At 48.6% G+C, this 27599-nt stretch overlaps 1 protein-coding gene across 1 annotated transcript; it reads left to right on the top strand.

The window, feature by feature from the left end:
- Positions 1-564: 564 nt before the first annotated feature.
- Positions 565-20470, top strand: RPIA (ribose 5-phosphate isomerase A). Its single transcript, XM_030491789.1, has 9 exons — positions 565-867; positions 5990-6050; positions 7951-8006; positions 14239-14298; positions 14852-14916; positions 15244-15312; positions 15817-15958; positions 17154-17253; positions 19262-20470. Exons 1-9 carry the CDS (start codon positions 691-693, stop codon positions 19357-19359), a joined length of 828 nt encoding a protein of 275 aa, XP_030347649.1. The 5' UTR covers positions 565-690; the 3' UTR covers positions 19360-20470.
- The last annotated feature ends 7129 nt before the right edge of the window (positions 20471-27599 follow it).

Genomic DNA, 27599 nt, shown 5'->3' with positions numbered 1-27599 from the left:
CGCCTCAGCACCCTCACAGGGAAGAAAATATGTGAGGCAGGAGGGGAAGGTGCTCCAGGACAGAAAACCTCAACTGGGTTTTATCCAGACCCTCCTCCGGGGAGAGAGAAGGACTAGTGACTGGTGGTGAACAACGCTGTGGTCAGAGGACCAGCACCTTTTGTCACACCAGTGTTCCTGCTTGTGTGACAGTGTCTCCCCCAGCCGGGGCTGTCCTTGGCTCCCCAGTTCTTCATCCCCAACATACATAAAAAACCCTTATAGATCCAGACCGTGCCACACAGTTTGAGTACGCATCCAAGGAAGGCTCTTCCTTACACCTCTGTAAGCGCAGAGCTCAGGTGAATCCCAGAGCTCCCTGTGCCCTGCAGTTCTCCCAGCCGCCCTCTCTTCTCCTCAGCACTTCCCGGTGGGACACTTCCCATTCCTCTGCGCGTTACGGGAAAGCCTCAGCCGCTCCATCCCCGGCCAGCCCGCTATAGGTGTATATGTACGTATAGACATCACTAGCACACGTCGCTCCGGTGTTGCGGCGGGCCAGTCATGCATTGTGGGAGCTGTAGTTCGCAGCGCGCAGCACTACAAGTCCCAGCCTCCAGGAGGAGGAGGAGAAGGAGGAGGAGGAAGGGAGCCGGCTCGGCCCAGGCCTACAGCCCGAGCGGGACCCCCCCGGGGGCGGGCCGCGGCGGCATGCGGCTCCTCGGCCGGCCCGGCCCGCTCCGCAGCACGGCGCTGGCCGCCCGGCCGCCGGCGAGGCTCCGAGCCGGGCCGTGGCGGCGCGGCTTCACCCGCGGGCGGCTCGGCGGCACCATGGCAGAGGAGGCCAAGCGGCTGGCTGCCTGCGCGGCAGTGGACAAGCACGTCCAGGTGAGACCGCACGGACCCCACCGCTGCCCGGGACAGGGGGGGCGCGGACCCCCGGTGCGCACGGAGCATCCCGGAGCACGGAGCGGCTCCGGGGTGCAGGGACAGGCTCCGGGGTGCAGGGACTCAGCAATGCACGGAGCGGACACGCGGTGCATAGAGCCTCCCAGAGCACGGGCGGGCTCCGGGGTGCAGGGACACCCCAAAGCACCGAGCGGCCACGGGGTGCACGGATAGGTTCTGGGGTGCAGGGACCTGACAATGCACGGGGCGGCCACAGAGTACACGGAGCTTCCCGGAGCACTGACGGGTTCCGGGATGAAGGGACCCCCAAATTATAGAGCGGCCACGAAGTGCACGGAGCCTCCCGGAGCACGGACGGACCCCGGGGTACAGGCACAGGCTCTGGAGTGCAGGGACCCCTAAAGCACAGAGCGGCCGCGAAGCGCACGGAGCCTCCCGGAGCACGGATGGGTTCCGGGATGCGGGAACAGGCTCTGGAGTGCGGGGACACCCAAAGCACAGAGCGGCCACGGGGTGCACGGAGCCTACCGGAGCACGGTCTGACTCCAGGGTGCATGGAGCTGCTCCGGGGTGCCGAGACACCCCCGGTGCACGGAGCGGCCATAGGGTGCACGGGGTCTCCTAGTGCATGGATGGACCCTGGGGTGCAGGGACCCCCCCCCAGTGCATGCAGTGACCATGGGGTGCTCGTAGCCTCCCAATACATGGTTGGACTTTGGGCTGCACGGACACCTCCAGTGCATGGTGCATGGGGTGCATGCATAACCCAACCTCCACCTGGAGCATGGACAGTCCTGGGGTGCACGGATGGGTCCCACCGAGCCTATTCCTCCTTTACGTTGGACTGCGATCCTTTAGCTTGGAGAGAAGGGAGAAAACTGCTTTCCCTTCCCGTTGCTGTGCTCTCCCCGTGCACAGCTCTCAGGCAGTGGCTCCATGCCTTGCCCGGCTCAATGTCCTGCACCTCCAAACATTCACCATGCACACTCCTGCGAGCTGGGCTGTGCTGGACGTTCAGGATAATGCCATGTCCATCTCCTTTTCCCAAGTCTGGAGTGCTCCGGTGCTGCACCCTATTTCTGAGCACCCAAGCAAAGAGCAACAGCCTCTCACCCGGGTATCGTGTCCTGTCGTCTGCAGGGAGGGAAGTGCGGCAAGGGGCTTTAATCAAACCTTTGAAGATCAAATAGGACCGGATCTGCTTGAGGTTTGGCACAGCCTGATTGTGAGCACTTGGAAGATCAACGGTTAAAGTCACGCAGTGGTTTATCGCAGTGTTTGCTGTGCAAGCCCTGTTGCAACAGCAGTGATGAAACTGGCTTAGAGTTGCTGCCAGGAAGGTTGATTATAGCAGTGTGGGGGGGAAGTTTCCTTTTCCTTCCTGCTTCCCCCTTCTGGGTTAGCATCTTGAGGTGACTTCCCCAATGTCCCATAATGTTACACTTGTTTTACAGCCTCTCCTTCCTCGGAGCACTCTGTACCTGCCTGCAGAGAGCACACCTACATATATGTGAGACCTGTGCCGTATATGTGGCCTGTGCCAGGCCAAAGAGCTCAAAGGCAGTCTGTGGGGTGGGGGAGCCTGGAGAATGGACTGGTAGTTGCATAAAAATCCCCTTTTTTACCTAAAACAAGCCCTAAAGTTGCGAACTGAGGGGTTGTAAGAGGAAGGACTCGTGTCTCAAGGTGCGGAGCCAAGGCACAACCATACTGTGGGTTATCGGCTTTGATTTATTGGGTTATCTTCAGTTTTGACTTTTCCTGGTGAAATAGCTGGCCTTTGTGCTGCTTTATGGTCAAGCAAACTTGGGATAATGTTCCTGGCTGTGTCCCAGCTGATTAAAGTTCAGTGCCCCTCTAAATAAGTAGCATCTGGGGTAATACTGCAATGCTTCTTGTGCAAGCTGGCTTGAAGCAATCGTGAAGCAGGTTGGAGGCACCACCAAGGAGTTAGGTGGGCTCAGCTATCAGAGAAAACCTGTCTCCCTTTGCACTGTTGGGGTGCAGTTGCTGTTTGTAATGGATAGCTTTGTGTTTGGTTGTTGGCTGTTAATGCTGGGAGCAACGTTATCTCTGAAAGCAAAGCTGCAGATTCCCTTCTTTGCATAGCAGGGATGTGTGGAAGGCATCAGTGACTTTAGGGATCGGTTGTGCTGGATGTATCTCTCCTGCTTAACATAAAGGTTAAGGTGCTGTAAATCCATGGCACTGGGGGCTTGGTACTGGCATCCTCCTTCTCACCCATCCCTAGCTGTGCCTGCACAGCAGCTCCATGTGCAGCCTGTGGCAGATGTAAAGCTGGGGAGGGGGGGATTAGGAAAGAACTTTCCTCTCTTTGTATTATTAAATATAATAATAATAAAAGAGATTGTTGTGTTTACCCACAGAGCTCCCCACTACTGGAGTGGACACTGAGGTGACCAGCCTCAGAAGTCATGGGCTGTGGGGCTGTGACGTCTCGGAAGAGTGGAGCTGGCACAGGGCTTGGGGCTTTAAAGCCATAAGCTGCTTGGGGAGAGCTGGCTTTGCATTTATACATCAGCTCTGAAGGGAGGCCCTGGCCCTGTGAGCGTCTTTGTTAGAAGTGAAAAGACGGGTGGACTAAGCATTTATAAGAAGAAACTTTGGGCTTTGCATTGTATTTATCTCCTGCTCTTTGAGTAAACTTACGCTGGACCCACCAGCCCCTGTGGTGCTGCTGATATGCTCTCCATGTGCATTGCTTTGCCCGCATCTGTAACGTTAAGCAGCATCTCTAGACCCTTTGGTTAGCTGAGGAAGTGCTGTGGTTGCTGCTCCACTCATGGAGTCCATACAGGGGTCCTCAGCTATGCTGTGCCTCGGTGCCTTGGTTTTGTTTGCTGGGGTTTTAGTAAAACAACCTGAAATGTCTTTTTCCTTTGCATTGGGTGCTGCTTCTCAGTGCTGTGAGCTGGACCTGCCCCTTGCATGCTGACCCTGTGCTCTGCTTCTCCCCACTGTTTGTCCTGCCCCTGTTTTTGAAGGTGGATGTTTTGGGCTCGTTTTGCCGCTGATCTGGCTAGGTTGGAGCTGAGGAGGGAGATGTGAGAGCTGCGGTAAGGCAGGGCTTGTAACACCAGCCGTTTAGACTGGCTTAAGCTGTTCATCTGGGAAACCCAGATCTTGCCACCACCTAAGGGAGGGCACTTCTCCCCTCATCACAACTATCTGACAGGAAGATGGAGCCAGGAGGGGGCTGGTCTCTGCTCCCCAGTAACAAGTGATGGGAGAAGAGGTAATGGTCTCTTCTGCACCAGAGGAGATTTAGATCGGATATTAGGAAGAATTTGTTCCCCAAAGGGTGCTCAGGCACTGGAACAGGCTGCCCAGGGCAGGGCTGGAGTCACCATCCCTGGAAGTGTTCACACACCATATAGACAAAGCCCTCAGTGCCATGGGTTAGTGGTGGCCTTGGCAGTGCTGGGGTAATGTTGGACTTGATGATCTTAAACGTTTTTCCCAACCCAGCTGATTCTGTGATTCTGTTATCACTGATAAATACCTTAAAGTTTATTGCCAGCGATGGGCTGGGACCCTTGTGAGCTCTTCCCTCTTTATTACAGTGGGGTGCCTGATGCTGAGGCTTTCCCCACCCCTTTGGCCATCCAGCTGCTCCAAGAAGCTGTCCCACCCTATAGAAATGAGGACAAAGAGAAGAAACTGCCTCTTCCCAGGTCAAAACAAGTCTCTTGGGAACACTGATACTGTCCTGCCAGCCTCCATGCAGCTTTGCTTCCCCTTCCTTGGCTGGCCACACTTGGCTTGCCCATGGGGCATGTGAAACTGAGGAACCTCGGGAGCTATTGGGTTTCTACTGGGAGCATTGCAGGCATGCAGAAAGCCATCTCCCGTTTTCCCTGTCTTTTGCAGGGTCACAGTGGTTACTGAGGGCTGGAATATGAACCGAGTCCCTGGTTGTGTGCTGGGTTTGGAGAACTTGTGTTTTCTTTGAGCTTTCAACCTGCGGAAGTGAGGGAAATCATTAATCCTAGGGGAGGATGACCTGTGTTAAGCTCCACCTTGCCAGCTTGTGTGCTTGTGTAAGAGTTTAGCTGGTTGAAATGCTGCAGGTGTGGCTTTTTCCATAGGTGCTGAACTCTGGATTTGCTGCACATGGAGAAAGAGCTCCAGACCTGTCTAATGTCCAAGAGATAACACACACCAGCTCTGTGCCTGCATCTCTGGCTGGCTTCAGGTCTTTCTCATCTGGAGTCTCTGTAGTGATATTGGGCCTCCTTAAGTCAATTTAAGCTTTGGCTCCCATCCAAAGAAAGGGAAGTACACTGGGAATGGGAAGTGTGTAAGAGGTTGCGAGTAGCTCTCAGTGAGACTGAGTTGATAATAAACAGAGATCTACATGACAGGGCATCCTCTTGAGAGGTAACGCAGTTGAACCCATCCGTCCTTAGCCTGCAGCCCCTTTTAGAAGCTTGCCTGTGTTAGGGATGAGATAGTAGTGATCCTTCGTAAACCACACCATAAGCAGAGAAAGGCCAGGGCTGAGCTATGGTTAAAATAGGATTCTCTTCAGCACACAGTGCCAGGCTCGCCCATCTTTCAGATGTGTAGCTGGACTCTTATATAGGCAGTTTTTATTCCCTAGGAGCAGCTGCTGGTGCATGTGTACTGTTTACTAACAATACAGTTGGCAGCAAACCCATGCTTTTACTGTGTGGCTTCCTTGGGAGATGTTATCTTGAGGTTCTTTCAGCTTCTTCCCCTGTGGTATTGTCTGAAACTCCCAGCTTTCCAGCAGGAGAGGATGTATGGAGTGCCAGCAACCAGCAGCGAGTGTGCATTGAACACCCTGAGATTCAGACCATGGTGGTATTTAGTAAGTGTGCTTTAATAAGGGGGTGAGTTGCTTAAAATCCCTTAGCCACAGACAGCGGTCGTGCCCTCGCTGGCACAGTGTGTTCTCTTCCTTGCCTGCAGCGTGCTAAGATGATGTGTGTCAGTGTGCATCTCTGGGCAAGGTTCCACTGCATGTGTTTATAATGTCGAATCCGCCAGGAAAAGCGGGAAGCCCTTGTGCCGAGCCCCCAGTAACAGCTCTTCTCTGTCTCTCTTTGATTTGCAGAACAATCAAGTTCTTGGGATTGGAAGTGGTTCCACGATAGTCCACGCGGTGCATCGATTAGGTAGGATGCTCCTCTTCCTATCCCTCCCCTTGTCCAGCTGCCCCAGCTACTTCAAAACCATGTTAAATCATCTGGATGCTGACTTAGAGCTGATGTATCAGCTGTGTTCACTGACTGCTGTGTCCTCCTTGAAGCTGAAGGCTGAAACTAGGTCTTATTCTCCAAATATGTTTCATAGAGAGTCCAGAGGAGGTAATGATTTACCACTTGTTCTCCCCATAGAGCCAGACAAAGCACTTTTCTGGCACCCACCACAAACTGGAACTGAACTCCTCCATTTCATTCCAGCTCTGCCCCAGTCCTGACTTGCTTTGTGGCTTTGGGCCATGCAGCTGCTCTGCTTCCGTTAACCCATTTGTATGCAGCTCACGTTGTTTGCTCACATCCACGTTATTCACATTGAGGGTGCTCCTGAGGTGTAACAAAAACAAGGAATGTGAAATCCCACTGCGATTTTCATACCTTATAGCTAGATTTACCTGCTTGCCCCAGGTGCAGGTTTGCTCAAGGTGTGATTCAGAACATTTCAGCACAATATTCAAGCGAAGCCTGTGCATTTCTGCAAAGCGAATGTGAGGGCAATTATCCTCATGCCTCATTACAGAGGTTTAAAGTTCTCTTTGCAGGGCACTCTCAGCCCTAGCGCAGATCTGCCTGTGGAGGTGCTGTACCTCGTCCTGCTTCACTTGGATGCAAACCAGAGCAGTGTGGATGCTGTGGTGGGTTGGGAGTGCAGGATCAGGTCTGTTGTTCCGGGGGTCTTGCTTGGATGCAGAAGGGGACTCTCTTTGGTGTTCAATGTGTCCCACATGGGTGGCTCTGCGTGGTTGGGAAGATCTCTTGTCACCTCCAGCTCCTTTGGGCAGTGTCACCCACCAAGGGCAAGTGCGGCTGAGGTCTGAGCATAGCACAGTGCTTTGCTTTGCAGGGAAACAGAAGGGATGGTGCTATGCCTGCCCCTGGCATCCACCTCACCCCTCATTGTGTCTGTAATACACTTGTCTGGGAGCTGCGGTTCAGCTTTCTGGGTTGGGCTCAGTATTGCCATCACTCCTGACTAACACAGAATCAATCTCTGAATAAATGGGTACAGTATTTAAAGTGGAGTGCCTGTTCCAGGCTGCAGATTCTGACTTCTTGTGTTTACTGAATGCATTAACACTGGGATGGGGTTTGTAACAACACACAGCCTCATGTATTGCACCTTCAGCCCTTCCAGCAGCAGCGTTACAAGGATCGTGTAGCCCGTGTGCTTGCTGTGGTGTGAGAGCTGCTGCTGACTCTTGGGCTGCTGGCTTATGCCCAAGTATTGTAATTACTAAAATAACATTTTGTCCATAATGATATCTTACTAATAGATTTTAGTCTTTTGAGGTTAACCTGGGGGAGGAAATATTTCCTTCCATTTAATGATATACTGTATTTTATTAGTCCTTTCCCTGCCATATATTTAAATGTTCTATAATAAATGAATGTGATGTCCCCAAGGCAACAAGCCAGAAAACCTTTCAGACAGCTGCTGGAGCTCTGTGTTTACAAGGAGTGGAGCTAAAACCTGTCTAATGGAGTGAGAGAGGAGAATGGGGCTAATTTCCCAGGTGACATTTGCTGACGGGACTCCTCTGCTGCTGGAGGCACAAAGGTTAATGACTCGTGGTGCCTTGGGCTGAGCCAGGGTGGGTGTTTAAACACTTCTGACTGTGGAAACGGAGCCTCAGCCTATGCAGGGTGGCACCTGTTTGCGTTTCGAGCGTGGCTGAGTTATTTGCAAGCCAAGCAAGTAATCGCAGTGATTCATTCAAAGGGGCTGCTCGGAACTGAGATTTCTTAAAGCGATAGTTGGTGTGGTTTTTACCTTCTGCAACAAACAAACTAAGGCTTCTCCTTCTCTTTCCTACAGCCGAGCGGGTTAAAGAGGAGAACCTGACAATTGTCTGCATCCCTACGTCTTTCCAGGTAAGAGGTTTCCTCCTTTGCTTTCTGCTAGTGCAAGCAAAAGGGATCTTCCCTTTGGCTGTGGGAGGGAACCACGCCACTCTCTGGGGTGGCTCACAGTGGTGTGATTAACCAAAAGCACCAGTGAAAGCAGTTGTAATGCAGCCTGCAGATAGACCTGATGTTGATGGTGCTGTGTTACCTTGACCTGAGCTGCAGAGATGCTGTCGTGCTTTGGGGTGTGTTTCAAACCAGTGTGGTAACGCTGGTCATGTCAGTGTTGGTACGTGGCTAGCTCTGCATCCCGCTTGTGGAAGAATGCTGTTTAGTGGTGAACCAGACTCAATGCAAAACTCATTGGAGACACTTAAGTCTCCTTTGATTCTGTATCGAGCTCTGAAAGCTGTAAAAAGCATGCTGCAAGCAATAATAGCAAGCTGGTGTGTTTTCAGGAGGAATTTGAAAGGCATCAACCAGCTTTTATAAGCAGTTGCAGAAGAGAAATAAGCTTCATCTTTCCTTTGCTGCGCAGCTATTGCAGGAATTGGTTCATACCAAGCCAACTCTTGAGAGGTTTGCAGGGAGAAGGAGAATGTGGCTTGGTGGTGAAATGCAGAGCTGCTGGGGAAGCTTCTGAGCTGCTTCCATGTCTTTGGGCAACTAGCTTTGGTCTTTGTGCCTCTATTCCCAGAGGTGGGAAAACACTGCAGAGGAGCAGATGTTACCATAGCCCCTTTGGGCAGGGAGAGGTGACATGGTGGGGACCATGCGTGGGGTTTTGGAGGCTGGGTGGCAATGCCCCACTCTAGGAATTGGGGATGTGTCCTTCTCACGGTCCTGGTGTGGATCTCGGGGTTGTACTTTTGTCACAACTTCTTCACCTCAAGGGCAATCAGGCAGTGAGGCAGGTTGTGCAGAGTGCATCCTTTGAGGTTTTAAAGACCTGAATGGGTAAAGCCCTGAGCAACCTGGTGGTTGACCCTGCTTTGACATGGAGGTTGGATAGAGACGAGCCTGAATTATCCTAAAATCTTATTGTTCTCCTCCGCCCTCCCAGTTGCAGAGAATGATGAGGGAAGAAACAGGAAGAGCCAGCAGATCAATGCCCGGCTCCAAGCCTGCTGTCACCATGATCATGGGTTGGTTCACACGACACCAGGCCTGCTGGTGGCAGATGGGGTACACCAGACTCAAAGGGGGAAAAGGATCTTTGTGCAGGAGCAACCAGGGCTCATTGAAAGAGCTTTAAACTACACTTAAAGGGACAAATGATCAAACCAGGCTCAGTAGAGATAAGCCTGGGGGCAGCACATCAGTGTTTGAAGGACGGTGTGCTAGTGAGGTCCTTCAGTCTTAGTGGAGGGAGGGGATGGAGATCCGTGCAGCAGCAAATTCACAAGTGTTATTGGTATGTTAAAAACCACAGAAGCCCCTGAGAATGGTATTTAGGAACTGGGTCTTTTCCCCCAAAAAAGGGGGTGGAATCAACAGCCCAACTGAAGTGTATCTACACCAACGCACTCAGCATGGGCAACAAACAGAAGGAGCTGGAAGCCATGGTGTAGCAGGAAAGCTATGACAGAGCTGCCATCATGGAAACAGGGTGGGATGACTGGCACAACTGGAGTGCTGCGGTGGGTGGCTATAAACCCCTCAGAAGGGACAGGCAAGGAAGGAGAGGTGGTGAGGTGGTCCTGTGTGTTAGAGAGTGTTTTGGTTGTCTAGAGCTTAATGATGGTGGTGATAGGTTTGAGTGTTTATGGGTAAGAATCAGGGGGAAGGCCAACAAGGCAGATATCATGGTGGGAGTGTGTTATAGACCACGCAACCAGGATGGAGAGGCAGGCGAAATACTCTGTAAGCAGCTGGGAGAAGTCTCACAATGGCTAGCCCTTGTTTTCATGGGGGACTTCAACTGACCAGATGTCTGCTGGAAATACAATACAGCAGAAGGGAAACAGTCCAGGAGGTTCCTTGTGTGTGGAAGAGAACTTCCAGACACGGTTGGTGAGTGAGCCATTGAGGGAAGGCGCCCGTTGGACCTGTTGTTTGTGAACAGAGAAGGACTTGTGGGTGATGTGATGATTGGAGGCTGTTTTGGGCATAATGATCACAAAATGATAAGAGTTTTTGATTCTTGGAGAAGCAGGGAGCGGGGTCAGCAGAACCAGGACTTCTGGAGGGGTGACTTTGGCCTCTTTAGGAGCCTGGCTGACAGAGTCTCTTGGCAGTCCTGAAAGCCAAAGGAGGTCAGAAGGCTGGATGCTCTTCAAGAAGGAAATCCTCAAGGCACAATAGCAGCTTTCCCCATGTGCCAAAAGATGATCCGTCAGGGAAGAGACCACCCTGCCTGAACAGAGAGCTTTGGCTGGAACTCAGGAAGAAAAGGGGAGTTTATGAGCTCTGGAAGAAGGGGCAGGAAACTCAGGAGGACAACAAGGATGTTGTGAGGTTATGCAGGGAGAAATTAAAAGAGCTAAAGCCCAACTAGAATTTAATCTGGTTACTGCCATAAAAGACAATAAATAATGTTCCTATAAATTAGCAACACAGGGAGGGCTAAGAAGAATCTCCATCCTTTATGGGATGTGGGGGGAAACACAGTGACAAAGGATGAGGAAAAGGCTGAGGTACTTAATGCCTTCTTTGCCTCAGTCTTTAATAGCAAGACCAGTTGTTCTTGGGGTACCCAGCCCCCTGAGCTGGAAGACAGGGATGGGGAGCAGAATGAAGCCCCATAATCCAAGGGAGAATGGTCCGTGACCTGCTACACCACTTGGACACACACAAATCTATGGGGCTGGATGGGATGCACCCAAGGGTACTGAGGGAGCTGGTGGAAGTGCTTCACTGAGCCACTTCCCATCATTTATCAGCAGTCCTGGCTCACTGGGGAGGTCCCAGTTGACTGGACATTAGCAAGTGGGACCCCCATCGACAAGAAGGGCCAGAGGAGGTTTAGATTAGATAGCATGAAAAATGGCTTCACTGAAAGGGTTGTCAAGCGCTGGAACAGGCTGCCCGGGGCAGTGGTGGAGTCAACATCTTTGGGGGAATTTAGAAGATGTGTAGATGTGGCCCTTAGTGACACAGCTTAGTGGTGGCCTCGGCAGCGCTGGGTCAATGGTCGGACTCAATGGTCTTAAAGGTCTTTTCCAACCTAAACAATTCTATGGTGTCATGGTTTAAGCACCGCACCAGCTACTAAGAAGGAGAAAAATGACAGCTACAGCTGAACCCAGGACATATGGAAAGCTAAAATCCTCTTACTCTGCAGATGTTCTTTAAGCAAGAGTGTGGGCCAATGGGACTCTTTTCCTGGCTGTTGCAAACATCCCGTGGCCAACTGGGGTATAATGCAAACTGCTGAAAAGGCAAAAAAGTAAAAACTACTCTTTTTTTTGTTAACCTTTATCAGTACTTCTGTTGCATCTATAGACTGTGGTGAGACTCTGTCTTTGACATGTCTAAAATGATCCCCATCCTGACATAACATGTCCCGTTTGAACCTGGGGAAAGTGCTCTGAGATCAGTCATTAGCTCTTACAGAAAATAGTGATAAAGCTCTTGTAATGATTGTGGGCTGGAGCCTGTCCTGCCTTGAATTGTTGGGGTAGTTTGTTTAATGCTATAGTAAAACAAAAAGGTTGCTTTAAAGAGAAACGATAGATTATATACTTGTAGGAGCCAATATCCCATATACACGGGGCTGCCTCCTGTCTTTTGCCACCTCTTAGACCCAAACCAATCCCAAGTGAAGCATTCCCAGGTCAGCAAAACAGCATCTTATTTTTGCTACGTACAGGTGTAAATGGCTGCCTGAGGTCACTGGCAAGGAAGAATTGGTTTCAGTGGGCTTTTATTCTCCTCCCTTCCCTGTTGTCAGGTTGGGTTATTCCGTCACCAGCAGTAAAGCTAGAGCCAGGGTAAGTATCTGTCCCTTGGCTTTTGTGTTTCTTCTTTTCACCTGGATGTGTGCCGAGAGCTCGGAGTGAGACCGTTCTTGGCAAGTGCTGTGCAGTTATCACCTCTTTCCCTCTGCTGTGGCAGCTCTGCTTTGGTTCCTGCTGCTCTGCTCCATTGCCTTGCAAGCAGACAGCCTGAAGAAAGCCACCTTGTTCCCACACTGCTGACTCCAAGCCTGTTCAGGATCTGGCCTGCATGTGCAGCGCAGTGGTTTTTCAATGCTTTCAATTCCTGAGATCTCTCTTCGTGGACACCATGTAATGAATGGAAACCCACTGGTTTTTATTCTTTTTATATTGTGAGTCCTTAGGGTAATCCTGGTGGACAGTCAAGAGCCCACAGCCCATGGGTATTAACACTGCATGCTATGAAATGCCACCATAAGCGATTCAAGTCATAGCTCATTGCCAGCAGTACCCCTTGCTAACTTGTCTTAATGTTTCTGGGATGCCAGTCCATGCAACTGATGCACTGTGTTAGTGGGTAAAATACAGGGAATCTGTTGATCCAGGCTTTTGCACTGTGGTTTCTTGGTCTAGCTACAGCATGGTGGGGAGTTCAGGCTTGAGCAGAGTCCATGCATGTGGTGAGTCTCACTCAGGTGATGATTTGTAATGCAGAAAATCCAATCAATTCAAGGTTCTGTAAGCTGAAACTCCTGTTGGAGGGGATTGAATGCACCCTCAGCCAGTTTGCAGATGACACCAAGTTGGCTGGGAGTGTTGATCTGCTTGAGGGTGGGAAGGCTTTACAGAGGGATCTGGACAGGCTGGACCAATGGGTCAAGGCCAGTTGTATGAAGTTCAACAAGACTCAGGGCTGGGTCCTGCCCTTGGGTCACAACAACCCCATGCGATGGTGCAGGCTTGGGGAAGAGTGGCTGGAAAAGGACCTGGGGGTGTTGGTCAGCAACTGGCTGAACACGAGCAGCTTGTGCCCGGGCAGCCAAGAAGCCACCAGCATCCTGGCCTGGATCAGCACCAGTGTGGCAGCAGGACCAGGGCAGTGATTGTCCCCCTGTGCTGGGCACTGGTGAGGCTGCACCTCAAATCCTGTGTCAGTTCTGGGCCCCTCACTGCAAGAGAGACATTGAGGTGCTGGAGCGGGGCCAGAGAAGGGCACCGGAGCTGGTGCAGGGCCTGGAGCACAAGTGTGATGAGGAACGGCTGAGGGACCTGGGGGGGTTCAGCCTGGAGAAGAGAAGGCTCAGGGGGGACCTTCTCGCTGTCTACAACTGCCTGACAGGAGGATGGACCGAGGCCAGTGTTGGTCTCTTCTCCCAACTAACAAGTGACAGGACAAGAGGAAACAGCCTCAAGCTGCACCAGGGGAGGTTTAGGTTGGATATTAAGAAAAAATTCATCACAGAAAGGGTTGTCAAGCACTGGAACAGGCTGCCCAGTGAAGAGATGGAGTCGCCATCCCTGGAAGTATTTAAAAGACTTGTAGATGTGGCACTTAGGGACATGGTTTAGTGGTGAACTTGTCAGTCCTAGGTTAATGGTTGGATTCAATGGTCTTAAAGGTCTTTCCCAACCTAAACAATTCCATGAGTCCCTGTTTAAACCGATGAACTGAGTGGAGTCACTGTGGGTGCTCTGTGTTGTATTGCCACTAGAGGGAAATACACGGCCACTTCAGTAAAAGGAGATTGGAGCTGCCAAGTACCTATTTCAGAGGCTTCCCACTCTTTTTCCACGAGTTGGATTTCTCTTTATAACCTTGTTTGTTTGCTTGTTTGTTTCCAATATGAAAAGTATTTTCACTGTTAGCTCTGCATCACCATGGTGTAAATACTTAATCTTCTTGCTCCCATTTTTCAGCTGAAGGAAAGCAGAGGAGCTGGATGTGTGTGAGGGAGGACGATATCCAGGCTGAAACAACACAGGACTCAAAACCCCCATATCTGCTCTAACGTTTAGATACAAGTGATTCCCACCAAGCTGATGGGGCCTCCTGCTGTTTAAGTACAGAGACCTGAACCCAGAAGCTCTGTTGTACCATTGAGCATTTTAGTTCAAATCAGCAGCAAGGTTTTCCTTTAATTAAATTAATCTGGTGTGGGAGCATCATTTTCTCCTTGCCATGCATTCCCACTGCTGGCTGCAGCCTCTCCAGGCTCAAGGTGGAGCAGTGGAGGTCTTCCAAAGAGACTCCATCCTTGCTGCAGCTGAGGGATTGACACCACGAGTCTGTTTCCCTTTCCTGCCACCACCAAATGGTGTTTGCCACCAGTAAATGGTGTTTGCCACCAGTAAATGGTGTTTGCTGTCTTCTTGGTGCACAGGCCCGTCAGCTGATCCTGCAGAACGGCTTAACACTAAGTGACTTGGACCGACATCCAGAGGTAAGTAGGACCACAGAGGTGAGACCTCACCCGACCTTCCTCTAACCTGGTCCTTCCTAAAGCACCAGGCTCCTTTGTGCTCCCCTGAGGACATGAGTTGAGGCAGCATGAGTGAGAACTGGCTTAGTTTATGTTCTTCCCCAAGCCTTGTCTTACTGCTTGATGCTTTAGGTAGTGAATAGGCTGCCGAGTTGGGTTTCGTCCAGGTGGAATCTCTTCCAAGCTGAGACAGGGATATTGTATTGCTGAACCATCAGCAAGATTTCCCCCATGAGCTCCCTGCTTGCATCCTTAAGTAACACTAGAAGCTAAAGTGATGTGCCTTGCAGGCCAGCAATTAGGTTTTGGCTTTTCTTTCTCCTGTTCTCACATGCCTGTGGTTTAGTGGGCTGGTATCCTTGGGATGCTGATCCCTGGTCAGGCTGGCATCAAAGTGGTCCCAGCTCTAGTGGCATTTCTGGCTGCTGCTTGGACCTGACTAAGCTGCACAAAGAGCAGTGTCTTGGTGTTGCACAGGAAGGGTTTCCACACCAAGTTTCTCCTCTCCCTACAGCTCGACGTTGCCATCGATGGAGCAGATGAAGTGGACTCAGACCTCAACCTTATCAAAGGTGGCGGGTGAGCCTTGCTGTCCTGTGCACGGTGCTGGTGGCGGGTGGCCTCTGAGCATCCCTTTCTGCCTGCCAGGGTCTCTGGGGTGGGCTGGAGAGGCTGAGGGGACCCTGTGCATGCACCTGCAATGGGACATGGCTCCTGACCAAGTGTGTGTGAGGGACGAGGGGGATAAAGTGATGGGGCAGGGGAAGGAGCACTGGTGTGGGGCAATGGCAGCACCAAAACCAGCAAAAGCATGATGGAGGGGACTGGATTTCAAGGCCATTGGGCACCTTGAGGAGCAATCTGATGTTTTCTGATTATTTTATTTCTATTTTCTCCCCCTTGCAGTGGCTGCTTGACACAAGAGAAGATAGTTGCAGGATATGCAAAATGCTTCATCGTTATTGCTGATTACAGGTGAAGATATTACTGTCTATCACACCTCTGTCCTGTGGGAGGATTCAGATAGTCCTGTGTTAGGTCACTGTTGTCCTTCCAGTGGGTCAGGGGAGCAGGAATAGGTGCAAATGAGCCTGACTCCCAGTGCTTTAGCAATTCAGTTTAGCTTTTCTTCTTAATTTTCAGCTCAGCAGGCCTGCTTAGGAGTCAGCAGGGCTTGTGGGGAAATGGCTGCTTTGCTCTTTGAGCTCAGTGATTGTCAGCACAGAATAGATTTCCCTTTCTGTACATACTGCTGCAGGGCTGTAGGAAAAACAGCTCGAGTCCTGCTTGTCCAAAACATGTCAAAACAGGGCTTATAAGTTAACAAAGCGTCATACATTGAACTGATTCTTCCTACACGTGTGAATGGATTGCTGTGCCCTCAGGGTGTTATGCCTGCGGGGTCTGCAAGAGGTGATGTGATAATGGTGTTAGCAATGTAATGCCTGACTCTGATCCTACCTCAAACTGTATCCTCAGGAAAAAATCAGAGAGCCTCGGGGAGCAGTGGAAGAAGGGAATTCCTATTGAAGTCATCCCCATGGCTTACGTCCCTGTCACCAGAGCCCTGACCAAAAACTTCGGAGGTGCTGCGGAGCTGCGGATGGCTGTTAGCAAAGCAGTAAGTGTCCCTCGTCAGCCCAGCTTCCCCCAAAGAGCCATCTGAACGTGGGCAAACCAGAGGTCTGGCCTTTCATCTAATTAAATCTGGGCTTTCACTCCCACGAGCGGCATGTGTAATTCCCCTAATTATACTTTGGGTAATGAAGTGTATGTACAGGTGTTCAGGCTGCTCATTGAAAGCCTCTCTAGCTCACGTCTACTGAAGCAAGCATCCCTGAGCAGGGAGAGGAGGGATTGCCAGCCCAGGTCTGACCCACTGCTCTGTGGGGATGTTGGGGGACAGAGAGCAGTCTGTGCTGCTAAAGAGGGTCTTGAGTTAGGGGGCAGCTCATGCTCCGACCCAGGCTCCTCTGTACCACATAGAACCAGACTAAATTGAAACTGAAGGTGCTTTGTCCCCACTGTCACTGCCCCATCACTTGGGCAGCAGGGTTTCACCAGCCACATTGCATGGCAAAGGAAAGGGAGAGCTGTCTGCAGTAAGGCTGGAGTTAACACCTGAAGGCTGGTTTTACTGATTCTAAGCCCAAGAGGCTCTAGGGATTGCGTTTGGGTGCCTGAGAAGGGCAGACCAGTCATTCTCTATGAACATGAGACCAGCCTTGCTTGGGGTATGCACATCAGTGCTGCTCCACCACCAGCCGTGTACTTGGAGGATGCTGGTCCTCTGGTGTGTGTGGTTGCACACCCTGCTCAGCACTGCTGAAACGCCTTGTCCTCAGCCCCAGTCTGTTGAAAAGACCCAAGTTTCCCTTTTGTTTGGTTTGGGAGAGTGCTGGGCACATCTGGAATGCTGAAATCCAGCAGTTCTTCAACTCCAAAACTTCCCTCGGCATTCAGCAGCATGCTCTTATCACTGGGGCACAGGGGTCTTGCTTTGGATTCAGTTGCCTGTGACATCCTTTTTAGGACATTGATCTAGCTTTACTCTTGGGAAAATGATTCCCTGTTGCAGTGATGACATTCCATCATTTCCATCTTCTACATGATTATCTGTATGAAGGAGATTAAGGAACAAGCCTTGGGTGATGGTTTTACTTCCAGGCTTATTGTGGACTGTCCTGATTTACTTCATTGATGATGCTCTAAATGGTTGTGGTGGTGATGGCTGGTCCCAGTGAGGGCTGTGACAGTCCCTGGCTGGGCTCAATAGACAAGGAGCTCATGGTGTGACATGTGGGTTTGCTTCCCAGGGTCCTGTGGTTACAGACAACGGGAACTTCATCCTGGACTGGAAGTTCGACAAGGTTCATGAATGGGGTGAAGTGAACACTGCCATAAAAATGATACCAGGTAATGTCTGAAAAAGACAAAATCAAAGTTGCTAAGGCTTGGTCCGTGCTGGATAACCATGGGAGCTCTACCCTGGATAGGAAGAATTATGTGTGTGTGTGTTTACTGCCCTCTTACTGGTCCCTACATCTGCTTCTACTTGAGAGATCTATCAGCGGAATTAGTTCAACTGTACCCATGTGGCATTTCCATATGATGGTGAAAACCTGGAGTGATGTTGGGTGGTCCATAGGGACACTGTTCCCTATTAGGCACGCCGATCCTGTGCTCCTCCTTGCTCTCTTTGTGTCCATTTAGAGAGGGACTTTTAATGGGCACACTCATGGATGCTGGAGGGAGGGTTCATACTGGGTGATAGTATTTTCTAGGAGCTGCCTATAGCTCTGCCTCCCATTACCATTGTGTAGTCCTATGCTGTAAGGATGCAGCGTATCCTACTAAGTTATTGCTGTGCAAGAGAGAAGCAGTGGCTAATTGCACTGTTTGCAAGTGAAGCAGCCTCTCTGCAAGGACTCCTGCCTTGCATGAGACCTGCTGCCCAGGTCAGAGCTGCTTCTGGATGATCCAAGTCTCTGGAACTCTCTGGACCTCAGTGGAGCAGCAGATAGACTGGCTCAGCCACATCTGGGTATCTTTTCTGGTTATCTTGGCCAAGTCTGCTCTTGAATCTGGTCAGCTTTTACATATATATTGTTGTATCTTTTATCTTTGAGTTATCCCAGATACCTGCCTGCCCCTGAAGTCCATAAGACAGCTACCGTCACTGACAGTGTTGTCAGGGCATGCAGGAACAGGTTGGGATCCTGTTGCACAAACCTCAACATCCCCACAAAGCAGCAATATAGTGTATTATAAGGACTTCTTCCTTTAATCTCTTTTGGTTGAGAGATGAAAGGTAAATGATGGGACCTGTTCCATCATGTTGGTGTGGAGATGATCTCGGCACCATTTGCTGCTCAGAAGCGGACCTGCTAAAAGGAAAAGAGCATCTTCTCCACCCAGAAGTAGAGGAGCAGAACTGTGACAGCCTAAATACAGTGGTGATAGCAGGGCTTTGGCCACCTAGCCCTTGTCCTCCATTTCTTCCCACCTTCCTGGCCCCTGACTGTGTCCCAGTGATCACTGTGAAGTTAGGAGCTCCCCATAATTAAATGCAACCAGAAGTACATTTGCAAATGGGCTGCAAATTGAAGAGGTAGCATTAGATCTGCTGAGTCTTAACATTTAAATAAGTGTGATCCAGGTGTTCTTTTAACAGGTTGGGATTTTAGATGTGTTTAAAGACAGAGTAAGCTTGTGGCTGCATGTAGCTTCCTTTTGCTCCCCTGGGTCATCAGGTGGCTGAAAATCATAGAATCACAGCATGGTTTGGGTTGGAAGGGACCTTAAAGCTCCTCCAGTTCCAACTCTCTGCCATGGGCAGGGACACCTCACACTAGAGCGGGTTGCTCCAAGTCATAGAATCATAGAATCACAGAATGGTTTGGGTTGGAAAGGACCTGAAGATCATCCAGTTCCAACCCCCTGCCATGGGCAGGGACACCTCACACTAGGCCATGTCACCCAAGACTCTGTCCAACCTGGCCTTGAACACTGCCAGGGGTGGAGCATTTACAACTTCTTTGGGCAACCTGTTCCAGTGCCTCAGCACCCTCACAGTAAAGAACTTCTTCCTTATATCTAACCTGAACCTCCCCTGTTTAAGTTTAAACCCATCACCCCTTGTCCTATCGCTACAGTCCCTGATGAAGAGTCCCTCTCCAGCATCCTTGTAGCCCCCTTCAGACACTGGAAGCTGCTCTGAGGTCTTGTGATTCTTTTGGGGATGACCTCACAGAAAAGACTTCCAGGGGCTTCCTGCACAACATCACCTGGGTTGGACACCTCTCTCCAAACCTCTGATGAAGGCACTGCTCCCTTTTAACAAACAAAACCATGGACAGAGCAGGGGAATCCAGGCACTGGGGTGTCTCTGGCATTAACCAGTGTTTGAACTCTCATTTCCCAGGCGTGGTGGAGACGGGACTCTTCATCAACATGGCAGAGGTGGTGTACTTCGGCATGGAGGACGGCTCGGTCAGCGTGCGGGAGAAGCAGCCTCGCTGAGGCCCCTCTGCTTCACCTCCAGCCACTTTGATTCCCCTGCTGTAACGGTGCCAACCTGACGTCTTGCCTTAAATGAGCAGCAGTTGTTGCAGAGGATGGATGATGGGAAGTTGGTCAGAATCCACTGACGTGATGCTGAATGTTTTCTTGTGTTTTTTAAGAACAGCAACAAAAATCTATTCTATTTCTATATATATATTTTTACTTTGTAGGAATGTTGTCCTTTTTTTAAAGAATCGTTTCGACAAATTGCTTTAACATTTTTATTTGATTTTTCTAAGGAATACTTAACCAAAAAAGAATACTCCTCGTTTCGTTTGTGATTTGGGTGTTTTTATTTCCTTTTCATTCAAAGAGAACTTGAACCCTTCTGGTTGCTCGTAGTGCTTTAGTGACTGAGGTCAGAAATACACTCCTAATGCATCGTTCCTAACCACCCTGGCTGGGAGGGTGATGTACGTAACAAGAGCACATCCAGTCGGGACCTGCTGATGCCTTATTTGGAACCTTTTTGGTTCGGTATTTTATGCCTTTTATTTTTCTATACCACTGGTTTTTAATAGTTCAGGATGTCTGGTTGTCCTCTGTGCACATGACAGTTCTCTGAGCCGAGGGTAGTCTCTGCATCCCTCTGTCTGGGACATTATAAGGGCCTTTTCTGGGCCTCTGAATGGAGGAGACGTTCATCCTTTGAGCCAAATTCTGCTCTCCATTAATTCAGTACCTCTGATGAAAGTCTGTTCCTGTACCTGGAGATGTCTGGGGCTTGGTCTAGGGGTCTCTAGGTAAACCTAGAGCAGAACTGGGTCCTTGATGAAGTTTACAGAAGCATATTTGAGCAGGGCAGCGTGGAACACTGTTCAGTGGCAAGCTATCTGATTTGGAATGAAGGTAAATTGTCACCCCTCACAGCTGGTTGATTTGTGGAAGGATAGAGCAGAACGCACAGGAAAACTGAGTCTTCCTGCCTAAATTTTCCACATGTAGCAGGAGAGAGACACTCGTTCAGTATCTTGTTCTCAGTGTGTAGGTGCTTTGCATGGTTCTGAGGTCAAAATGCAAGCCCTCTCTTTGTGTTGTAGACGTTGAAATAAAGAGCTGTTACACCAGAGTTGGTGGTAATTTGGTTCTTAAAGTAACTGGTTTGTGGACAATGGGGGAGATCATCCTCAGACTAAGTTGTGCTGTAGTTTCCTCCTTAAAAGACCTTCACCCAGGCCAGATTCACCTTTCTGCACTTGATTTCTTCATACATAAGGTAAATACTTTAAGTTAAACAGATTAATCAGCACTTGTAAGCTGCCTCAAGACTGTCTTAAATTCACATGTCTAAAATTTGCATGTCTATAACCTGTGCATCTGACTATAGCTCCTTTTTTTACCAAAACGGAGCTATTTTTATGTCTATAATTCTTCCCCTTCCTGCACATCTAGTCTGTTAATTCTGAAGCGCTTGTTGGCTGGATGGCAGCCAATGTGCTCGGTACAACTTGCTGGAAACACTGGAATATCTCTTCCTGCAAACCTGATGCTGCAGAAGCCATTTGCTGGTTCTTGCTGTGGGCTGTTTTCAGATGCGTCTTGGGCTCCTAATGTAGAATCCCAGACTGGTTTGGGTTGGAAGAGACCTTAAAGCTCATCCAGTTCCAACCCCCTGCCACGGGCAGGGACACCTTCCACTAGAGCAGGTTGCTCCAAGCCCCTGTGTCCAACGTGGCCTTGAACACTGCCAGGGATGGGGCAGCCACAGCTTCTCTCGGCACCCTGTGCCAGCGCCTCAGCACTCTCACAGGGAAGAACTGCTTCCTTATATCCAACCTAAATCTCCCCTTTTTCAGCAGGGTCATGGTGAGCTTCTCATCAACCAGCACCCCCAAGTCTTTCTCCTCAGGGCTGCTCTCAAAATGTAATCCTAGATAAGCAGAGAGCAATCAAGCACAGCTTTGTGCCCAGGTGCCTTCTCACTCATCATGCTTCTGGAAACGAGATTAGCAGGAGCGAATGTTGCTGTTGACTTTCCTCTCTCTCTCTCTGAAATCAAACAGCTCCTTTCTCAAAAAGCCAATAAAACCATTACCACACCATTACTTTCTGGCGCTGGACCAGATATGATCTCATTCAGCTTTGTGCTTAGTAGGGGCTTGTTAAATCTAAGCCTGAAGATGGCAGGTCCGATTCTTGAGCTTCTCCATGTGCCTGGGATGCAGGTAGCACTGATAGGTGCTTTTGCAACAGATGTCCTTAGGACTTTGAGTGGGTCTTGGGCTGTGGGTTATGGGTGCAGAGTTCACTGCACTACAGAGGTGATTTAAAATCTCTGGATGGAATTAGAATCCCTGAATTAGAATCCCTGAAGTGCTGGAGAAAACTCAGTGTCTGAACCATTTCTGGAGGCTTTGTGCAGGTTCCCCTATTGCAAACCTCCCCAGCTCACATTTGCAGACTCAGTAGCTGGATTTCTGAGTTAAGGGGCTCCTCGGAGTGGTCTGGTCCTTCCCCTTGGAGGCCACCAGGCTCCCTGACCTGTCATGACCATCTTCATCTACCAGCATACATTGGGCACATTTAGATGCGGTGCAGGGAGTCCATCCCCTCCTGGGTGGCTTTGGCGAGCCATGGCTCTGCCCTGTCACCAACACATCCTGCTTAGGTTGATGTTTAGCTGCTGGGCTATGACCATGATGATGAAAATGAGGTGTACAGGCAGCAGAGATGTTTCCAGTCCCTGGTTCTTGCTTTTCTACACTGTCACCATTACCATTATGTATGGTTTTGGAGACATAATGTTTTATAGGTGAGCATGCCATGGCAGACCTTCAGGTAAGGGCAGGCACTGCAGGTACCCACGACTTCCTTGGTTCCTTGGGTAGTGGCGGTTCAGCTTTGCCCACACCAGTGTGTTGCTCCAACAGTTCTTGGACTTGAATTTGTCTATTTGATTTTACTACCTTGGCTGGTTTGCACTGTGGTGTTTGCTTTGGACTTTGATTTTTCATGGTGCTCTTCAAAAGAGCCTTAAGGAGCCTTTAGAAATGGGCTTTATGCCACCTCTATCCTGCCTGGCTCCCTTGCAGCTTGGGAAGAAGAGCAGGGAGGTATTTTTAGAAGATGGCATTGGAAAAACATGTATCTGAAGCAGCTGGAAGGAGGTGCCCTTTTAAAGCCCCAGGCAGGATGGTTGTGGCTATTTAGGGTGCGTTCCTGCAGCGAGTCCTGTTACCCAATGCTGACCACATGAGACGATGCGCTCCAGCCCCTGCATGCAAACCCTGGTGTCACCTTTTGGACCTTGCACAGTGGGTAATGCACAACTGATTTACCATTAGCACTGAATTATGGATTAACTTGGCCGTGGAGAAAACAAACACTTCAAGAAAGAGCAACAGCAGCACTAAAATTAATGGGCAAGAGAGGTAATGAATCACCAGTCCCATTCCCCAAAAAAATAAGCAATATAAATATAGGAAGAGAGTGCTTCAGATTCAATTTAATTAACCTTTGGTTAATAGGTTAAATAATGAAGCTGAATTAATTAAACTAAGTAGAAAGGAATTAAGTGTTTAGTTAAACTGGATCACCTTGTTCCGCAATACAGCAAGTATTACAGTCAGGTTTTTATTGTCGCTGTAGGATGGGATTTATGATCTGACATTGTTATTGTTCTGAGTAATGTGACATGAAAAGAGATGAAAGCAATTAATCAGGCAGCATAGAGGATGTGTGCTCTGTGTATTAAACGAACTGCTAATACCTAAAGTGATAAGGAGAATGTAAAAATATTATAACCAGTGATAAAAAGTAGCTGTGATGAGTATTAATATCTTTTAAGCATAAAGCCAGATCCATTTTGTAACCAGGTGGATTTAACCAGGAATTGTGTAGTGACCTTGACTTTGGTCCAGCTGCTCCAGGAAAGGAGGGAAAGGAAAGAAGTCCTCATTTGCAAAGTGATTTTTTAAGTTCATCAAGCCTTGTGAATCCTCCACGTTTTATTTCACTCAGTACATCAGCAAAAAGGTGATGTGTTTCAGCTTGGAGAAGAACTTGAAGACTATAAACTGCCTTTTATTTGTACCTAAACCACCTAAAGTTTATTCATTTCCCTTTCTAGTAACTTTAATGGGAGTTGTAGCGTCTCCATCAGGATCAGAAGAGTTAAAAAGCCCCTGTATAATTACAGAACTTGACAGATCCGCTATTTGGATGTCATGAATCTCATGTGGGATTTATCTCCTGGCAGGCCACTGTAAATTACCATGAAATCCCCTAATGAAGATTTTTCTGTAGAAGAGTCTTTGTAACATCATCTCTGTAGGAAAAGTGATACCAGATACTTATTGTTTTCAGTTCAATAGACTTTCCTGTTTGTAGTTTACAGCTGCCGACACAAACACCTTTTAAACTTCCTTAATTACACTTACAGCCTTGTAAAAACAATGTCAGATCATCGGGGTAAATGTAGTGAGTAAAACACTACAGGATCGGTGACTTGGGTTTGACTAAATCCCAACAAAAAAGGACATGGAGCTGTTGGAGCAAGTCCAGAGGAGGCCACGAGGATGATCAGGGGCTGGAGCACCTCCCGTATGGAGACAGGCTGAGAAAGTTGAGGCTGTTCAGCCTGGAGAAGAGAAGCTGCGTGGTGACCTCAGAGCAGCTTCCAGTGTCTGAAGGGGGTCTACAAGGATGCTGGAGAGGGACTCTTCATCAGGGACTGGAGTGACAGGACAAGGGGTGATGGGTTCGAACTGAAACAGGGGAAGTTTAGATTAGATGTAAGGAAGAAGTTCTTTACTGTGAGGGTGCTGAGGCTCTGGAACAGGCTGCCCAAAGAAGTGTGAATGCTCCATCCCTGGCAGTGTTCAAGGCCAGGCTGGACAGAGCCTTGGGTGACATGGTCTAATGTGAGGTGTCCCTGCCCATGGCAGGGGGTTGAAACTAGATGATCTTAAGGTCCTTTCCAACCTAAATCTTTCTATGATTCTATGATTCTATGACTATAAGAAATTACATAAACGATCTTTTTTAGTGGAAAAAAAAGACTAGAGAAAAAAAAGACCAAGACACTTTGTACAAGAATGTCTTTGTGTAAGTTTTCTAACATAAATCATCATCCATGCTGGAAAGTTGAATCCTGCAACTGATTTATGTTGTTTCTGGAAGTCAGTAGCAGAAAGATGAAATTCAGTGGGAGAAAAAAACGACTATTAAGCCAACCATAAACCTCCCTACATTTTAATATCCAGGTTCATTTGGGATGTTTAATTAGGAATATTCTTAATCACATTGAATCCAAAGTTAATTTCATGAATGATATGTGCACATAAATTCAATCCGCAAAACGCATCACCAAGGCCTAAGTACTTGCTCACTGGAATGGTCCTTTTATTGTGCACCAAACTCTAAATTCCCTCGTGGTGCTCTTGCAATGCAGGATTAATTAAAGCAAATACTAACATCAAGTATCTACTTACAACTGTCTCACAGGTTTGTGTCATCTCTCACTGAGGCTATTACTGGAATGCCTTATAGATCAAATCATTAATTAAACATTAATTCCCTTAAAACATTTTCAAAGCCTTAATTTCAGTAACTTGTGAGTTATTTGCCTGCCACACTGCACCCTCTTCTTGTAATCACTGTTTAATAACCTGCACAGTTTAATCCCAATGTAATGTGTTTGGCAATGACAAATTAAATTGATAAACCCTGCTATAAATCTAGGGGGTGCACTGTGATGCTTTTACTATCTTAATTGCTTGCTAGGAAAAAGACAGTCTTGCCTTCCTCTAGTGCTTACAGGAGTATTGTTTTTGAAAGGGAGATTATCATTCTCTTCTTTACTTTTACGTATAGTTTAGAGAGGGCTGGACCAGATCAATGAAGAATCAAATCCAACAGCTCCTAACTAATGTAATGTATATATTAATGTATAGTTGAAGAGCAGCTCATGGGACAGGTTGGGTTGATGTGTTGATACCTCCGATGTCCATAGGTTTGGGCTTCATTTCTTGTTCCTCAGGTGCTCTGTCCAGCCAACACCATGCCTGCAGCAACTGGTGGGCTATCCAAGAGCTGTCCCCTTTATATTGGTTCTAAAGCAAGTTAGCAAGAAGCTTTTAGCAGATCCAACACCCTCCGTTTCAGTCATTAGAAGAATCTTCTCTGCTCATATGATTGTAGAGCTGGAGGTGCCAGCAGTGTTTTGCCATGTGTGTTAGCCAAAATCACATCAAAACATTATTCACAGGTTTGGTATTTTTTAATCTATCCTATCTGGAAAATGTCTTCCCTTCACTGTTTTACAATGAAATTAGCTGTGGGTCCAGTAAAAAGGATATAAAAGATATGATGTTTATTTTCTAGAAGTCAAATGGACTTGTTTTTAAGCTCCCAGGTAGGCAGCATTTCACATGGGGGATCACAGGCCATTTAAACATGGGTCTTGTGTTTTAACACAGCTCTTACACTCAGCTTCATGACAGTGGGGCAGTCACCAAGTGCTTAATATGAGTTCTTGTAGCTTGTTTCAATCATCCAGATTGGGAACATTTTGATTATAAAGGAATGAATAAGCTTCATTTGGTCAATGACCACTTAGAAAACTTGAACGTTTCTGGATTAAATACACTGAATATTCAGTAAATGAGAGGGAGAAGAAACCTGATGTCTTCATAGTCTTCGTTTGACTAATGTAAGAGAAATATGTGAGATACAACCAGTGTGAGAGTAAGTCCCCATTATGCAGTTGCTCTGTGGTGGATGACTGCCTTTCCCAAGAAAAACTTAGTGGAAAAATCCATGCCCTAACGCCTGTATTTACTGCTTGAGGAATAAGTGAGGTATTTGAGGGATGTCATTATTTGCAGGATCAATATTGCTATTTAACCAGATGACTGGCCAAGCACAGACAAATATTGTCTGCTATAATACATTTATCCATCTATCGATCTCTGTTCTGCTGATCAAACAGCTACAGCAGCACCAGGAGCACTTATTCCCAGTTTTACTGCATCAGTAACAGGATTTGTCTCACATAACTTCCCACTCTGAAACTACATGAGCAGTTAGCTTGAGCAAACATGGAGCCCTATGGAAAGAGCCAAATGGATTCATCCTGTCTATTTTAGGCAGGACCCGTCACCTCCTTGGAGTGCCTCCCCCAAATGAATGCAACATGTTCCATCCCTGGCAGTGTTCAAGGCCAGGTTGGACAGAGCCTTGGGTGACATGGTCTAGTGTGAGGTGTCCCTGCTCATGGCAGGGGGCTGGAACTGTATGATCTTAAGGTCCTTTCCAACCCAAACCATTCTATGATCTCCTCCCACCTCCCAGTCTCCCACCATCAGAGAACCATGATAACATTTTAGCAAAGTATTGCATTACTTCAATGCAATTTTAGTAGAGATGGGTCAAAGTGAAAAGGATGGATACAAAGTTTTCCCAAATTCAGAATATTCAATGGAGGATGCAAAGAGATTCTTTCAGATCTAGTCCAGAAAATACACAGGGTTCTTCATGTCAGTCCAAGCTGTGGCTTACTTGCTATGAAAGTGTGCTCAGGGGGAGGACGTGGAGATCTGTGAGCACTCAGCTTTTAGAAAAGGACACAGAGAATATGAATGAATTTAGCTGAAGACACAGAAGAATGAATTTAGCTTTGGGACACAAAGTTCCTGGACTTTTCCATTTCATCTCCATTTTAGGGATGAAGTTAAATCAGTTTTTTCCTTGGCTTAAACCTTGGTCTGGATGTAGTGTAGGAGTAGCCAGACGAGTCAAGCCTGAAAGGCCATCCTGGTGTGTACACTAGGCTGGATCACAGAATCATAGAATCACAGAATCACAGCCTGGTTTGGGTTGAAGGGACCTTAAAGTTCACCCAGCTCCAACCCCCTGCCATGGGCAGGGACACCTTCCACTAGAGCAGGTTGCTCCAAGCTCCTGTGTCCAACCTGGCCTTGAACGCTGCCAGGGATGGGGCAGCCACAGCTTCTCTGGGCACCCTGTGCCAGTGCCTCAGCACCCTCACAGGGAAGAACTTCTGCCCAAGAGCTCATCTCAGTCTCCAATCTGGCAGGTTAAAGCCATTCCCCTTGTCCTGTCCCTACAGGCCCTTGTCCAAAGCCCCTCTCCAGCTTTTTCGTAGCCCCTTTAGGCAATGGAGCTGCTCTAAGGTCTCCCCTTCAGGAGCCTTCTCTTCTCCAGGCTGCCCCAGCCCAGCTCTCTCAGCCTGGCTC

This window comes from Strigops habroptila, chromosome 7 (genome assembly GCF_004027225.2).
Source record: "Strigops habroptila isolate Jane chromosome 7, bStrHab1.2.pri, whole genome shotgun sequence".
In the NCBI taxonomy this organism is placed as follows: Eukaryota; Metazoa; Chordata; class Aves; order Psittaciformes; family Psittacidae; genus Strigops; species Strigops habroptila.
Note: the sequence above shows the minus strand (reverse complement) of the source record. Positions and strands in the feature narration are given on the sequence as shown.

Bases quoted from the DNA above. Each gene is read 5' to 3' on its own strand.
- RPIA (XM_030491789.1), top strand. From the start codon at position 691: ATGCGGCTCCTCGGCCGGCCCGGCCCGCTCCGCAGCACGGCGCTGGCC. The intron at 15,959-17,153 runs GTAAGTGTCCCT...TTTGCTTCCCAG, and splicing joins GGATGGCTGTTAGCAAAGCA to GGTCCTGTGGTTACAGACAA. The intron at 17,254-19,261 runs GTAATGTCTGAA...CTCATTTCCCAG, and splicing joins TGCCATAAAAATGATACCAG to GCGTGGTGGAGACGGGACTC.